Consider the following 17,928-nt stretch of genomic DNA (forward strand, 5'->3'; position numbering starts at 1 on the left):
AGAATAGCTGTGTTAATTTAATGCTAATGAATCATATCTATGGGGCTATATGAACAAGGGGATGGATGAATGAGAATGAAGAGTAAATTATGATTGCTGAAAGTGTGTTCAGAACACAGAATTAAATAACAACACATCACTACAAAAGACATCACTTTTACACAAATAATTTGAGTTTCAGAAAGAAATTGCTGCACAATTAGATAATTTATAAATTATCTTAATGGATATCCTACATTTGATACAAATATATTACCTTACTGCCTATTAACTCAGTAAAAGTATCTCTCATTCAACTGAGAGGCCAAGTCAGTAATCAAACCTTACTGAACTTGTTACGAAAATAGACACACTGTACAACTAGAGGAAGTGAAACATATCATTATTATTTTTATTACTCTACACTTGGTTATATTGCACATATAGGTAGAAGACTACAATATTTTTACAGAATGTGCGGAGAATTATGAATGGTGAAGTGTCATTCACATACATATTTAGAAATTACATATAATTTTTTTAGACTTTGGAATTAAAAAATTGTTCCAAAAAAACTGTTGACTGACAACATGTTCCTGTGTTCCAACACAGCATCTACTAAACACATATGCAGTTTGAAATTCAATTATAGTCTTAGTTTTTGTTGTTAAAATTTTTTGTGGTTTAACCACACATTAGTGAGTTCTACTACAGTACAGGTTTATTTTTAAAAACTCTAAATGTATAAGATGTGATTAATGAAACATTGGTTCCCTTTTCAAAGTAGGCCTATATTCATAAGTGGAAAGGTTCATTGTCATATTATCTAAGTACAGCTCTGAAAGATATTTCATGTTCTCATTCTTCAAAATTTTTTCTCTGCTAACTGAGTATTCACTGTTCTCAAATCAAACAACGATGTTTTCCTCTTTCTCTGTAAAGGTATAAAATTATTTTGTCTCACAATACTGTATCCAGATCTATGTTGCATTTCCTAACAACAGTTATGAAAGGTCTATATATTGGGAAATGTGCATTTCAAAAACTTCTCTATTAACACTATATTTTGCATTCTTTTCATTGCTCATTAATTAATTATTTTTATCAGTCCAATTTTTTTTGAACTACTCAAATATATTTGAAATATACAAACCTTGGCTGTGGTGTATGTGGAGTATGAGCTGCTCTCTGAGAAGGTGTTCTATGAGATGGCGTTACAGAACCTGGATGCAAAAAGCCTCCTTGCGTGTGGGATGGTGTCTGCTGTCCATACCTAGGTGTCTGTGTCATATGTGGAGTATGGTAGGGAGTCATAAAAGGTGTTTGTCCAGATGGAGTGTATGGCTGAAAAACACAATTTTAACAATTAATAGCATTCTCTTTTCACTGAAAAGAGGTTGATAAATTCTAATCTGTACTATAAATGCATTTACTTCATCTATATGCAACAGTAATTACTTGAGGCTGACTTACGGTGTTTGGATAAGTATGAACATTGGCTCCATAAGTACCGCCACCAGGAGTGTGAGGATAATGTGGCGTCTGGCTTGCAACCTGAGACAGACTATGCAACATGTGTGTTGGCATATTCTGAGCAACCCTCTGTATTGCTTCTGGGTTCATGCCTGTGCAAGTAAAACACAAATAAAGAATTGTATGTACTTTGGTTTTTGAAGGTAAGATTTAGGAGAATTGAGTGCATTTTTAGTTTTAAAGAAGCTCAACCAACCAGCAATATTAATGTTTGGTGTCTGGTAAGGTGTTCTGTTGGTTGCAGCACCACGAGGTGTACTTGGTGTACCTGGTACTGGATCTCTGAAGTGTTCTTTAAACCAACGGAACAATGAACCTAGTGAATCAAAAATCTGCTGTCTAAATCGAAATCCTTCCGGAGTCACAGTCACATACTCATGCCGACATCTTGTTCTTGGTAGGTATGACAGCAAAAATTTTCCAGGATAGCTCTGTAGAAAAAGATGCAAATTACACTACTTTACAGGATTATCAGAAATAGCCACTCCCTGAAAACATTTCATAGTTCTTTACTATATTGCTTTATAAATTTATTCTGCACACATTCATGGAACAACTGTAAGATCTGCACACAGAAACATGCTGTAGACTTCCTTATGTTTACATAAGAAACTGTACAGGTCACACAGGCACTGAACAGCTGCAACTAACGAGTTACACTTTTGATTATATTGGAAGAGGGAGATCACTATCAATGACAAAGACCAGATTAAAGAAAAGACTAAGCAATGATTAGAAAATCTAATGAGGCAAATCGTACACATTAGAAAAAATAGCAGAGCAATTGGCGTTTGACAGAGGAGACAGTGGGATACTGTTAAGACATGAATTTCAAAATGTCAGTAAAGTCAGTAATCAAACAAATAATTTTGCATAAGAACTAAAAAGTGGAACTAGTATGTATCACAGCAAACTATCACCAACCAACATTATAGTCTCACCAACTACATAAATGATTTAACTGAGATTCCAGTGCCCACAATATATGTAAAATTAAATTTTCAGTGCTTTTAATTTACACACACATAGCACATATCTACATCTGTACTCTGCAAACCATTGTGAATTGCATGGCAGAGGGCACACATTAGGATTTCTTCCCATTCCATTCACGTATGTTGTGCAGGAAGAATGATTGTTTAAATGTCTCTGTGTGTGCAGTAATTATTCTATTCTACACAAGTGATTTGTAAGTGATCTCTTTTGTAGACTGATTGCATTTCCCCAGTATTCTACCAATGAACCAAAGTCTAGGACCTCCTTTACCCACAACTGAGCCGATATGATTATTACATTCATTATCCTTACAGAGTGTTACATCCAGGTATTTGTATAAGTTGGCCAATTCCACCAGTGATTCATTGCTATTATTGTCATAGGATACTACCTTTTTTCGTTTTGTGAAGTGCAATTTTACATTTCTGAACATTTAAAGCAAGTTTCCAATCTTTGCACCACACTGAAATCTTATCTAATCTGACTGCATATTTATGCAGCTTTTGTCATGTAGTACTTCATCACAGGTAACTGCATCACCTGCAAAAAGTCTGAGTGTACTATTAACATTGTCTGCAAGGTCATTAATATACATCATGAACAGCAAGGGTCCCCACACACTTTCCTGGGGCACACCTGAAGTTACTTCAACATCTAACAATGCCTCTCCATCCAACATAACATGCTAAGTCCTTCCTCCCCTAAAAGTCCTTAATCCAGTCACAAATTTCACTTGATGCCCCCATAAGATCGTACTTTTGACAATAATAATAATAATAATGAGCGTATGGCATTGGTGGCCGGGAGACCCCTAGCGGGGTGGTTCGGCCACTGCTCCACAAGTTCTTTAACGCCACTACGGCGACTTGCGAGTGAATGAGGATGAAATGATGATGAAAGACAGGCAGAGAAACTCCCTGACCCCACTGGGAATCGAACCCAGGACCCCGTGCGCGGGAAGCAAGAACGCTACCACAAGACCACAAGCTGCGGACACTTTTGACAATAAGTGCAGGTGTGACACTGAGTAAAATAACAACAACAAAAATTCATTAATGTGACTGCTACAATATTTAACCAAAATATGGCATTCCAAATAACTACTTGGTAAAAATAGGTCAGGCACTAAAACACTAAACTGTCAAGAACTGAGTACACAGCAACAGTATCCAAAAATTTTACCAAAAACATGTTCTACTCATTAGGAAAATACACACTTAGACTTGAGCTCATGTGTTCAGCCACTCCATGTAAAAGGTGTTTTTTTTCATACCTTGGAGGCACTGGTAAAGTAATGAATTTTAGAGGGGTTTTTCTTCTTCTCTTCCTTCAGAAGCTCTTCTGCTTTGTCCTTCAGACCTTCAGTATCTCGGTAGTACTTAAATGATAATAAGTCTCGAGCGTGTGCAGCCATTGGATTGACATAACGGGCTATGATTTCATCCAAATCTTCAAATTCTTCATTGCCAATCCAAAGTGACTGACCCAAACTAAATGCATTTTCCTTTCCTTCTTCCCTTACATCTATGTGCTGGTAGACTCCGTCAGTCACTTTCCATGTAACTGTGAGATGATCTGCACCCTATAAAGAAGGAGCCACAGACACAATGTCATAAGCACTAACACACAAATGAATGAACAGCTTTACTTCTTCGCAAAAGAATGTAACATACTTTACTTGAAGGTCGAACTATTACTTCACCCTGATCCATCTGATTCATAATTTCTTCTGCTTCCTTGAAAGAAATATTATGGAAAGAAGGATGGACAATAACACGTTTTATGTATGTTTGCCGCTGTTTCATCTTTTTAGCTTCCTCTTCTGCTTTCAGATCTTTATCTTCTGCTTCATTATCATAAAAGGGATCTTTAGGAGGCCTAATAGATAAGAAAGCACCAGTGTAACAAAACTGCTGAGATATGAACAAAAGTACAAATTTAAGAATTTAATTAAATTAAAAATGCATATGTCAAATGAGACTAACCCCAATATGGACTAATAAACAATTAACACTGAAGCCACTTCAACTAATGTCAAACACAACAAGATCAAGGTAATGCATTTTAAAGTGAACTGCATTAAACACAATTTTTCTGAGAACAGCAGCTTACCTCCATTCATGATTTTTGTCAGCAAGGTCAGAGCTTTTTGATGTACATTCCACAGAAAATCGCTCCACATCAATTTTAATTACCCGGCAATGTATGGTTTGTCCTCTTGTAACTCGCTCTTCTGGATTGCTCACATGCTTATCAGAGAGATTTTTAATGTGAACATAACCAGAAATACCATTGTCTAGTCGTAATCTTACTCCTGTGGCTTGGCCAGGGCAACCTCCAGCATCAAAGTGATTCCACACCTAGAAAAATAAGTCATGATTTTTTGTGGAAACAGTACCAATGATAAAAAAGTGAATGTAGAAAGAATGAAGAGAAGAAGAAAAGGAAGACAGAAGGAAGGGGGTCATTGTACATCACCAGTAACTACTCCAGCTACCTCAAACATTTATGGCTCTGCTAATGCAGCATTTATTATATCTGTATTGTAAAAAGAAAATTTGTTTGGTTTAAATTTACAATGGGACAGAATGGTCAACATGTATGTATCTTTAGGAGATGAAATTACAAATATTGTGGACAGACACATTTAAACACAGAAAAACTGACTAGGGTTTTCAACTGTTGCTTCCTTCTCCATGGAGGAAAGAGGTATCAGTTGTAAAGAAAATATGTGTTCTTGCATTTGTTTAAGCTTACAGCATTTGGGTCAGTATATGTCTGTGAAAATAGTGGAGTAGGACAAAGGTGCATTGACAAAGTCTTGCATTTGGGTCTTCTACAGAATTATGACTCATCTGGCAAGGGACTAAGAGTACGTGTCATATGAAAATAGGACAAGCGTATTTCATACATGTATAGTATGCCAGATTACCACTTTGATTTTGGTGGTAATGGTTGTAAGTAAAATAGTCCACATTTTTGGGAAGGATAATAAATACCCAAATCCCTGGCAAAAGATATGGTAAGCTGTTCATCTGCGGTGGTAGTGAGTGTCGATGGGGTGTTCCTTTTGCAGATGGTTATGGAGAGTGATGGGGTTTGAGAATTTGGGGGACTGTAAGGACATGGTATGGGAGATCTGTTTGTGCATTAGGTTTGGAGGGTAATACCTGTCTGTGAAGTATAAGGATAGAGTTTGCTTACAACTACCTGGGTGGTCGAAAGTATGAGACACACATTTAGTTTGGAATTAATGGTTGCTGTAAAAAGTTGGGTACTGTTGATGGTAATGCAGTTGATAAGGACACACTTTCAAGAAGCTATCAGGGGGGGGGGGGGGGGGGAGGAGGAGGAGGAGCTCAAAGTTCAGGAAGGTGGCTTAGATTTGATAAGGTCCAGTTGAGGTGGATGGGAAAGAACAGAAGATGCTGCAGCTGTGGGGAATAAAGATAATATGTCTTGTAATGTCTTGTTACATTCCATCCTGGATTTTCCATTGTTTGATAATATGTCTTGGTGTTATGTCTAATAATGAAGGTTAACCACATAAGGAGTTAAAGAATGTAAGTGGCTAGATGAGTTTCCTATACATGGGTGGCATATGACAGTCCATGCCAGTACTCATGGTTGTGTCGTACACCTAGTTTGTATACCTTCCCTTGAGAGGAGAAGCAGTTATACCTGGGGATGAAATTGGTTAGATGTGGAAGTAGGGACAGGAAACAATGGTTTTATTTTACAGGTGAATTCAGTGTTAATTTTTTCCAGTTTTGGTGTTTTTTTCCCCCTGATTCAATGTTACTTTTTGCCAGATTCACTGGTACTTTTTGCCAGATTCCTTGTTACTTTTTCCAAGTTTGTTGACATTTTTGCCATATTCATTATTTTTTGCCACATTCAGTGAAATTATTTTTACCTGAATTTTTTGCGAAATTTGGAGTTGTTTATTTTACCAAATTTGGTGTTGTTATTTCATTTTTTTGTAAAATTGAGTTTGGATTTTTTTTGCCCAATTCAATGTTTTTCATTTTTCATTTTGCAAAATTCAGTATTTTCTTTGCCAAATATGATGATCTTTTTTTGGCAAATCCTCCATCGTCTATCGCCAAGTTCTGCATTTTTGCTCAATGTGATGTTTTTCTGCCAAATTTGGTGTTGTGTGTGAGCCAAATTCACTGTTACTTCTTGCCAATTTTGGTATTTTTGCCAAATTGTGTGTTGATGTTTTTGCCAAATTCAGTAATTTTTTCCCTGCCAAAAAGTATTCTATATTCTGGACATCTGTAGCTGTTGAGGGACATGGTGTTAAGAAGAATTTTGCTGACAGCTGGTGAAATTGTTGTTTTATTAATGTACAGCCAGTTTTGCAGCCTAAAGTCGCATCATCCGGTGCAACACCTGCAAAGATGATATCATAAGGCAGAACAATCGAAGATGCTTTGCAATTTCTTGCAAATCTGGTGTTTTCTTTGCCAAATTTGGTGTTTTTGACAAATCCAATGCTTATTTATATTTCAGTGTTGTCCTTCCCAACTTCAGCGGATTTTGTCAAATTTGTTTTTTCATGCATACATTGTTTTTTCCCCATTTTTTTGATGTTGTTTTTGGCAAAACAGGTCCTTTTGTCCAAATATGGTGCTACTTTCATCAACACATCAAAGTTCATTATGTGTGAAATGAACTGTTATTTTAAGATTATACATAAACATCAGCCTTCGAGAGATTAGAAGTCAAAATGGAATTTTAACATACATTAACCATCAGTTAAGAATATTAGTAAACTGCCGTCCTCAGAATAATAAGATTTCTGCATAGCAAAATTCCAGATGTACCGAATCTCATAAAATATCCAATTTTGCATTAAATAGCCGATTTTGTGATATTGCCCCAGAAAATGCTAATTTCATGTTTTTTTCATGCTATCACTTTTGAAAAATTTTCTTTTACCTCTATATACAGAATGAGACAGTGGGTTTGAGTCACAAGGATGTTGCGAGAGGTAGTATTTATAGTGGTAAGACCATGGGTGCACTGTGCACGCCTGGCCAAATAGTGCTTCACAAGCACTCCTACCATGCACCTGACTAGCGCTCCAAGCAAAGGGGCGAGTGGGGCTGAAGGGTGAGGAGGATGAGGAAAAGATTGCAGCCAAATGCCACTAGTGCAAGGTAGTGGGCTTGTCACAGTTTGCTATCAATAGCGTGTGTGTTAAATTAGATTTACATTCTGAGTTAGGAATACCATGGCATCTACACATATGGTGTCTACACATGTGAATGGAATTCTTGTTACTTTTTGTATAATTCAAAAGCCATGCAACATGCTTAAAATGCCACTGCACTATCATGAGCCATAAAAACTTTCACTGTAACATTGTTACAACACCAACCATACAGACGGTAAGATTCACGTCTCTTCAGACGAATGAGTGTGATTGCTAGCTACACTGGAGGCTGTCATTAGGAAAAAAATTGAGTTAAGGGTAAATTGTGCAACGACAAAATCTTTTAAGGTTGACGTCACCAATTATTTGAATTCATTAAGTCTTAACGCAAGGAGTGGATCATTTGGTAATAGATATGGCAGGCATGATTGATGTTATCAAACCAAAATAAATCCTATAGAAAAACCAGCTTCAAGTTCATGAAATGGAACACTTCCTTAAACTTAAGGCTGCCATCTGTGTAGCAGACATGACTGACTGTTTCAATAATTGAAACATTTCATCGTGAGTTTTCAAAAATATTCCAAGATATTGCACGACTCAATTCAGATTTCAATTTATTTGTCAAACCATTCTTCCTTTTGATTGTAAATGTATCTTATTACTTTTATCTTGAGCAGATAGACATCCACTGATAAAATGTTTAAAAGAAACACTATTGATAAAATCCTGCTTATAGAACTATGCTGCCATATTCTGTGGAATAGTCGCACTGTGTTGCAAACAAGTTTTCTGCTTATGCAGCCTCACTCACACACCCGCTCAGAACAGCACAGTGGTGGGTGGATGCTAGAGCACCGGCTGCGCTCACAGAGCGCGAGTGCGAATCTTGGCCAGGCCTGGTATAAAGAGCTGTTGTCAACAGTAACACGACAGATCCAGGTGGCAATGGGAAGTGGATGGTTGAAAGATACCTAAGGGTTGGTCTGTGTCACTGATATGGAAACTAAGCTGTGGGTAATGGGCTGAAGGTGTTGGTCAACAAGATCTGAGATTTTTTCCACATAAGCACAGAAAGCGTGTAGAAAGAGTGTGTGTGTGTGTGTGTGTGTGTGTGTGTGTGTGTGTGTGTGTGTGTGTGAGATGGGGAGGCTGTGGGGTGGAGAGGGAGAGAAGTTCTGCTGGGACGGACCTAAGGATTTGGCTGAAAGAATCAGAAAGTTGGAGGATCACTACATAATATGGTAGCATGCAAATTTCAGTGAAAATTGAAATTCCTGCATTATGATTGTTCTGCCATCTTCATTTGGAGCTATCTTCCTGGATTTGGAAATTTTATGCCAAAAGAATGTGGCTGTAAGTTTGTTTGGTTTTCTTGGTGGTCAACGATATTCTACACAGAAAGACAAGTACTTTAAGTCCAAACTCAAGGGTAGAAGTGAGTTAAAATGTGAACATCCCATATCCAGAGTCATATACAGCCTTTTAAAGTTTTGGTTACTTGACAACCAACAGCTGTTAAGTACTTGAAAAAATTTATCATTAAAGATAAGCTGTTAATAATAAACATATCTATCTGCTGATTTCGGTCATAGCCCACCATCACAGGATATAAGGCGAAAACTGATCAGGTAATGGCATATTTCATGTTCCTTTTAGGCTCATACAACAAAGTTGACGCAGCTTGTGGACTTTCACTATGTGACCTTTGATGTATGATGTCCTAAAGAACAGACATGACGCATTCATATAACTGACACGCCTTGATGGACTATGAATCCACAACCATCAATGCAGATGCAAATTTACATTCAACCTTCAGCGAGAATCTAAAATTAGTGAGCATGGAGAACATGGACTGAGGATAAGTGGTGGCACTAGGTGGGATTGTGAGTTGGCTAAGTAGTGTGCTGAAATAGTCAGTGCATTTGCACTGTGACCTGGTGGTGAATTGGTTAATGCAACTGCCTAGAAAGCAAATAGGAGATCCCAGGTTTGTGTCCCGCTCTGGTACAAATTTTCACTTATCACCACTGATTCTGCATGAAGTTCCGATGCAGCTGATATCATCCGTTCTTTCCCTTTCCTTTCTCCCTCCACCATCTTCAGTTTACATAATATGTATCACAGCTGTGGATTCTATGTGGTGTCTGTTCTTTTGGGCATGTCTGAAAGAACATACACCACACATTCATATAATTCATAATAAACAACTGATGGTTAATAATGCATTTGTTCAAAAACATATGTGGTTGTTTCAAGGGGTGCTACATCTTTACCAGATACCATCAGAAGTATATCAACAAAAGAATCGACTGACAATTACTGCCATTTATTTTTTTACATTTTCTAGCATAACGAAAGGGTCAGTAATAAAAATATGTAGAAACTGGGACTTTTATATCCATATGACTACACTGCAGTTAACACTTACGTGCCTGGCAGAGGTTTATTGAACCACCTTCAAACTATTTCTTTACTGTTACACTTTTGAACAGCACACGGGAAACATGAACACTTTAATTTTCCCAAGCAAGCTCTGGTTGCTCTTAGTTTCTTATAATGATCATTTCTCCCTTTGTTGATGGGTGCCAGTTCTACCAAAAAAATATTTTAATTCCAAAATGTTTCATATTTATTCCTGAAAAGCAAATTTTTTTCTTAAAGCGGGATTGCTTAAAACCAATTTTCAATAACACAGCTCTTATGGCAGCTACTTCTCAAAATGGACACCACAATTGTTGAGGCATTTATCATAATGGTGCATTATCAATTGTATGCCCAGAATCTGCTACCAATGTCCAGAGCCACGAAGTGAATTCAGTCTGTGCCTCACTGTCGTTGCAGAAACTTTTTCCTGCCAGAAAATGCTTCACAAGATGGAAGAGATGAAAATCACTTGGGGCAAGGTCACGACTGCAGGGTGGATAGTCTATGATCTCCAATCCAAACTGATTCAATTCATTTTATGTGGTGTTGGCTGTATGGGGTGTTGCATTTTCATGCAAAGTGTAATTGTCTGACAATACCGATCAGCATTTATGGTCTCCCTTTGTGGCAAAAACTTGCACAGGAGCATACCACATCAATCCCAGAAGACAGTGCACATACTTTTTTTGACAGAGGCACACCTTGAATTTGGTCTTCACAGGTGCAACAATATGCCGCCATGCATGGGTTGTTGTTTTGTTTATGGGGTGGCATGCAACACCCATGTTTCATCCCCAGTGACAACATGGTTGAGATACTTGTTACCTTTCTGCGCATACTGATGTAGGAATGTCAATGCTGTGACCAGACTTTGATTTTGTGTGATTTGTTACATGCTTTGGCACCCACCTCGCACACACTTCATCAAAATCAATGAGAGAGAAATTCATGCAACAAATTGATGAGAAAGTTCTGAAACTGTGAAGCGCTTGTTCTGCAAAATTGCTTATCACACACTTTCTGCCCATTCCAGTGTCACCAGGGTGGTCGGCCACTATGGTCTTTGTCATGAATATTGGTTTGTTCTTCAGCAAATTGCCTGGAGTATCATCTGACCATACTGTCACTCAATATCGTGTCTATACACATGGGAAATTGGCGATGCATTGCTGCTGGAAATTTCTTCTGAGTGTGCAAAAACTGGATAACTACATGAGACTCACAGTTGGTGAGAGACATTATCAGAGCAGGCATTTTATTTTAGCACTGTGCAGTAACCACTGCTGTCACAAGACAAACTGCACTGCATTATCACTACATACCTCCTATCTACAAACATGTGCATTCCTATCCGATTACTCATGCCATTTCTGGACATGATCAGAACTTATTTTCTGATGTACCTCGTACATTTAGTTTCAATTGGCTTCAAAGTTCTTGAGCACACTCCCCGAAGCAATCAGCCTCATTCATGTGTTTGTCTAGTTCCACTAGAGGACATTTACCAGAATGGACAGCGATTTTGTATGGCTACAGTGTCTGTTTTCTGTGTGGGGCAATGAATATATCCAGCTGCCAATTTTTTGCTGGCTGGTTCTGGCAGAAGACATGTAATCAATAGAGTGGGAGTTACTTAGAAAATGGAAAATAAATTAGGCTGCTCTGCAAAGTTATACAAGTTCTCCATGTATGTCCTTTTTTTATTTTATCTTCCTCCACACAATTCCCATTCCCCAGAACATATAAATTAATAGTCACCAGTTGCAGCACATTCACAGTGATAGAGAAAGTATTTATTTTATTTTAAATCCAGTCTCACACCACAAATGTTCATATATTATTAATTTAATTTCCTCAAAGTCTCAACTTATGCATTGCAATGCGTGTTCACAGTACTCAAAATTGTAACTTTTTGACAAAGCTTGTACAGCTAATTATTATGACTGCAAGGAGACAATATGTATATGAAGATGGTGACTGTTGACTGAAATTAGTAAGCTGATTTGTTGCCCATGACTGGATTGACAATAAAAACAAACAAATTAATAGCTTCCCGGGAAAATAACAGAAACAATATAGTTATCTGAAGAGATTTATCTGTTGTTTAATGTCTTTTGTGTGTGAAACAACAGCAGAAGGTGAATTAACACAAACAGACTCTTTGGAGTGCTCATAATGATAATGAAAATAAAACACAAGACTACTAACATTTACTTACAAAAATATTTTGTAAAAAAAAAAAAAAAAAAAAAACACCTGGAAAGAACAGAGAACTAAAGATCATACTACAAGACCAAAAAATAAACTAAAGATCATACAATAAGACCAAAAAATAAGGATGATCAGTTCATTTCAAATATAGTGATGTTAATGGGAATAGCTACAACCTCAAAAGGGACAAGGAATAAATATGTGATGAGATTCCTGTGGTTATGAAGAGCTGAAAACCAATTCCAAGAGTTCCTGAAAATGTGCATGGACTAGCACACCTGCTTCTGCAACAGCTGGAAAGAGTCTTAACAGTTTGATGCATTCACATATGTATCCTTATGTATTTCATTTGACATCACAGCCAATATAAATCTTTTACAGGCAATTGTAATATAACCGTCACCTCTCAGTGGATGCCACAGAACAGCACATCAAAACACGCCACAATGCTTTCCAAATGGTGGCATTTACCAAACTGACAACAGAACAGGTCAGAAGACACTGTCACACATTAAGCTTTCTTTGGAACAAGGTTTAGACATTAACAGTGAGTGGATACCTACATACATTAAAAGTTAACCTATTGTCGCAGCACATACTCATGTTACAGAATGGGCTTTAGGGCTTTTGTGTCTGCTTTTTATTGCTTGTTTTGTTTTTGTGACACACTACAAAGAATGCATAAGGACTTCATGTGTTTCTTAATGCAGTTCCCCCATGAAAAATATCAAATATGTGAAAGTGAAAAATAATTTAGATTTTACCATACCTGGATAAAGAAAAATCCTACATTATGCATAAATAATAATAATCATCATCATCATTTAAGATTGATTATGCCTTTCAGCGTTCAGTCTGGAGCATAGCCCCCTTATAAAATTCCTCAAAGATCCCCTGTTCAGTGCTAACATTGGTGCCTCTTCTGATGTTAAACCTATTACTTCAAAATCATTCTTAACCGAATCCAGGTACCTTCTCCTTGGTCTACCCCGACTCCTCCTACCCTCTACTGCTGAACCCATGAGTCTCTTGGGTAACCTTGCTTCTCCCATGCGTGTAACATTCCCCCACCATCTAAGCCTGTTCGACCTGACTGCTACATCTATAGAGTTCATTCCCAGTTTTTCTTTGATTTCCTCATTGTGGACACCCTCCTGCCATTGTTCCCATCTACTAGTACCTGCAATCATCCTAGCTACTTTCATATCCGTAACCTCAACCTTGTTGATAAGGTAACCTGAATCCACCCAGCTTTCGCTCCCATACAACAAAGTTGGTCGAAAGATTGAACTGTGCACAGATAACTTAGTCTTGGTACTGACTTCCTTCTTGCAGAAGAGAGTAGATCGTAGCTGAGCGCTCACTGCATTAGCTTTGCTACACCTCGCTTCCAGTTCTTTCACTATGTTGCCATCCTGTGAGAATATGCATCCTAAGTACTTGAAACCGTTCACCTGTTCTAACTTTGTTACTCCTATTTGGCACTCAATCCGTTTATATTTCTTTCCCACTGACATTACTTTCGTTTTGGAGATGCTAATCTTCATACCATAGTCCTTACATTTCTGATCTAGCTCTGAAATATTACTTTGCAAACTTTCAATCGAATCTGCCATCACAACTAAGTCATCCGCATATGCAAGACTGCTTATTTTGTGTTCACATATCTTAATCTCACCCAGCCAGTCTATTGTTTTCAACATATGATCCATAAATAATATGAACAACAGTGGAGACAGGTTGCAGCCTTGTCTTACTCCTGAAACTACTCTGAACCATGAACTCAATTTACTGTCAACTCTAACTGCTGCCTGACTATCCATGTAAAGACCTTTAATTGCTTGCAAAAGTTTGCCTCCTATTCCATAACCTCGTAGAACAGACAATAACTTCCTCCTAGGAACCCGGTCATATGCCTTTTCTAGATCTATAAAGCATAGATACAATTCCCTGTTCCACTCATAACACTTCTCCATTATTTGCCATAGGCTAAAGATCTGGTCCTGACAACCTCTAAGAGGCCTAAACCCACACGGATTTTCATCCAATTGGTCCTCAACTAATACTCGCACTTTCCTTTCAACAATACCTGAGAATAAATAAGAACACAAATAGATAAAACATGTTTTTACAATGAAAGCTGTTTCAACACTGAAGACGTAAGCTCTACCGAAGGAGAGTAACACACTTTTTTTGATATTATTTGTTAATCAAGATGTAATAAAATGCAGATAATAAAGTAAATAGGTGCTGAGTAGTGCCTACAAAATACTGTTTGACGTGTTTATTTGGATGTATTTTCTTGAGTAATTAAATGCTGATGTTTTGAAATATTTGGATGAAACTTTTCCTATTCTTTTAGTAGGCAGTAATATGAAAAAATTATGATGTGTCCTTTGCCAAAACCCTCACCTCTTCACCCCTGCACCTGTCATTTTTTATTTTGCTTTCCCCATTAATAAACTCTTATCATCATTGCTAGTCCGTTAATCTATGTTCCTCTTTCCTGTCAGGTGGATGATCCCTCATGATCCATTAAATTTCTGGCAAGCAGCTGTACAAATTTCATTGCTGCTATTCATAACCTAATCTTTATCATTCTGTACTGGGCTGAGTGATAAGACATTAACTGGAGTTACGACCCGTATGATGATACTACCAAACACTTACAGGACAAAAGTCGTGGGATAGCGATATGCACATATACATACGGCAGTAATACTATGCACACACAGTATTAAAGGACAGAGCATTGGCAGCGCTGTCATTTGTACTAACATGATTCATGTGAAAAGGTTTCCAATGTGATTATGGCTGCATGGTGGGAATTAATAGATTTTAAATGCAGAATGGCATTTAGAGTTAAGAGGCTTGGGACATTCCATTTCAGAAGTCATTAAGGAATTCAATATTCTGAGATCGGTGTCAGAAGAGTGCTGAGAGTACCACATTTCAGGCATTACCTCTCACCACAGACAATGCAGTGGCTGACAGCCTTCACTTAATGATCGAAAGCAGAGGCATTTGTGTAAAGTTGTCAATGATAACAGACAAGCAACACCTGCAGAAATTGATGTGTAATGTACGAAAAACATACCAGTTAGGACAGTGCAGTGAAATATGGCTTTAACGGGCTATGGGAGCACATGACTGATGTGAGTGATTTTGCCTACAGCACCTCTACTGAGCTCATGACCACACTGGTTGGACCCTAGATGACTTGAAAACTGTGGCCTCATCAGATGAATCCCGATTTCAGTTGATAAGAGTTGATGGTAGTGTTCGAGTGTGGTGCATACTCCAAGAAGCCCAAGTTATCAACAGGGCACTGTGAAAGCTGGTGGTGGCTCCATAATAGTATGGGCTGTTTTTACACGGTATGGGCCGATCCTCTGGTACAAACTAACCAATCACTGACAGGAAATTGTAATGTTTGGCTTCTTGGAAACCACTTGCAGCCATTCATGGGCTACATGTTCCCAAACAACGTTGGAATTTTTAAGCATGACAATGCGCCATATCCTCGGGTCACTATTGTTCATGATTGGTTTGAAGAACATTCTGCAAAATTTGAGCAAATAATTTTGCTACCAAAACTGCTTGACATGAATGCCATTGGACATTTATGGGACATAACTGAGAGGTCAGTTTGTGCACAAAATCTTACACTAGCAACATTTTCTCAATTATGGATGGCTTTAGAGGCAGCACAGTTCAATATTTCTGCAGGAGACTTCCAACGACTTGTTGATTCCATGCCACGTAGAGTTGCTGCACTACAGCGGGCAAAAAGAGGTCCAACATGTATTAGGAGGTATCCCATGACTTTTGTCACTTTAGTGTGTAATGGTACGGCTCTGCCATGTTCCTTGGCAGTCCAATGATGTCAAGTGCAAATTGAGCTTAACACACAGATTCTGTGTCTGTACCGACATTACCTCTGAAAGTTCCGGAAAATCATTCTTCAAACAGAAAGGGCACTGCCAGAGTCCAGTTTCATCATTACGTACTGGGTTTGCTTGGTCCAACTGGTCTCCTTGAGGTTTCCTGTGCGTAATGCCTGAAAAATGTAAGTAAACAAACTCTCTTCATGGAACACAAAATTGGTAAATATTAATTACTAGGGGAAATTCAAATCATGTAAATGATGAAACTGATATACCAAAATTTGGCAATGCAGTACACAGTAGTAACATAAAGAATAATATTCATTTTCCAAAAATAAGGACTAAAAATGTAACAGTTGATAATATGTAATTTCAGAAATATATGACCAAACTACAAATTAATGTACCTCTCTTTAGTTATTGTATTACAAGAGGGTACCCAAACAAAACCGGAGTTATTTTTTAAAAGCTGTATATTTTCAAATCGTTACAAAGTAATCTTACCCATTCAAAATACTCTCCATTACAACCAATACATTTGTCACATTGGTGCTTCCACTGTTCGAAACATTCTTTGAAGTCATTTTTAGAAATGGCTCACAGTTTCTCACTCATTTTCTTTCTCGACTTCCTTAATGCTGTCAAACCAGTGTCCTTTCATGCCCCTTTTAATGCATGGGAATAAGAAAAAGTTGTACGGTGCCAGGTCAGGCGAGTAGGGCGTATGGGGGCAGCTGAAACATGTCATTTTTAGCCAAAAGCTGTCTAACAGAGATGGCTGTGTGTGTGTGTGTGTGTGTGTGTGTGTGTGTGTGTGCGCTTGTGTGTGTCTGTGTGTGTGTGCACCAGTAATAACCTTTGATAGAAAATCTGTATCAGTTTCAAGCCGTTGTTTCAAAGGACAATGTGTTTCAACTTGATGTTCCTTTTAATTGTCAGTCAGAATTCGAGGAACAAACTTGGTAGCAACCCTTTTCATTTCCAGTTCTTCCATTAGAAATTGCTGAGCCAAGCTCCAAGATAACCCACTATTCCCTGACAGCAGATCAACTGTCTGTGAGCACAAGCTCTCTAATTTTTTCAATATGTTCATCGATTTGGGCAGTTGACGGATGTCCAGAACGAGGTCTGTCATTAACTGACACATCGCCATTTTTAAATCGAGCAAACCACTAGTACATTTGAGTTTTTTCCATAGTGTCATCCTGGTAAGCTGTTTTCAACAATCAAACAGTTCCAGCAGCATTTTTACCAAGCAGAAAACAAAAGTTCACAGTTGCACATTGTTCGCATAAACTTACCATCATAAACAATGAAACAAAAACAAAACAGAGGTAGCAAAAACAATCACTGCAGCTGAATAGAACAAGCCAGGTCGACAACATAGGCAGCACTGAACTGGCGATGAGTTGTGCTATACACGCCTAGTGGCAGAAATGCATACTACACAAACTCTGCCCATGACAATATTATTCTGGTCTTCTTTTTGGGTACCCTCCCACATGTAATACATGGATATTTGTCAATAAATCCTATGGTCATAATAAGGATAAGGAAACCCAGAAGCTATATATCGGAATGTTTCAAGTTTCTTGTATGGAAATGGTCAAAACATCTTACAGCTACTTAATTTCCTTATAGTTCCTAAACAATTATGCAAAATATAATAACATAATTTTTTTATCTTTTCTCTTGTTCATGTATATCAAAATTTATGCAAAACTGGCT

The 17,928-nt window shown here is 37.8% G+C and overlaps 1 protein-coding gene across 2 annotated transcripts in view; it reads right to left on the reverse strand.

Moving 5' to 3' along the window:
• The window catches only part of LOC126412530 (transcription elongation factor SPT6), a 163,307-nt gene that overhangs the window by 12,549 nt on the left and 132,830 nt on the right, over positions 1-17,928 (reverse strand). For both annotated transcript variants that reach the window (XM_050082184.1, XM_050082176.1), the window contains 7 exons: positions 16,252-16,373; positions 4,621-4,868; positions 4,182-4,386; positions 3,782-4,090; positions 1,709-1,943; positions 1,453-1,604; positions 1,133-1,323 (listed from right to left, as the gene is read on the reverse strand). In XM_050082184.1, the coding sequence (XP_049938141.1) occupies positions 1,133-1,323; positions 1,453-1,604; positions 1,709-1,943; positions 3,782-4,090; positions 4,182-4,386; positions 4,621-4,868; positions 16,252-16,373 (1,462 nt within the window). The remainder of the gene's footprint in view (positions 1-1,132; positions 1,324-1,452; positions 1,605-1,708; positions 1,944-3,781; positions 4,091-4,181; positions 4,387-4,620; positions 4,869-16,251; positions 16,374-17,928) is intronic.

This window comes from Schistocerca serialis, chromosome 1 (genome assembly GCF_023864345.2).
Source record: "Schistocerca serialis cubense isolate TAMUIC-IGC-003099 chromosome 1, iqSchSeri2.2, whole genome shotgun sequence".
In the NCBI taxonomy this organism is placed as follows: domain Eukaryota; kingdom Metazoa; phylum Arthropoda; class Insecta; order Orthoptera; family Acrididae; genus Schistocerca; species Schistocerca serialis.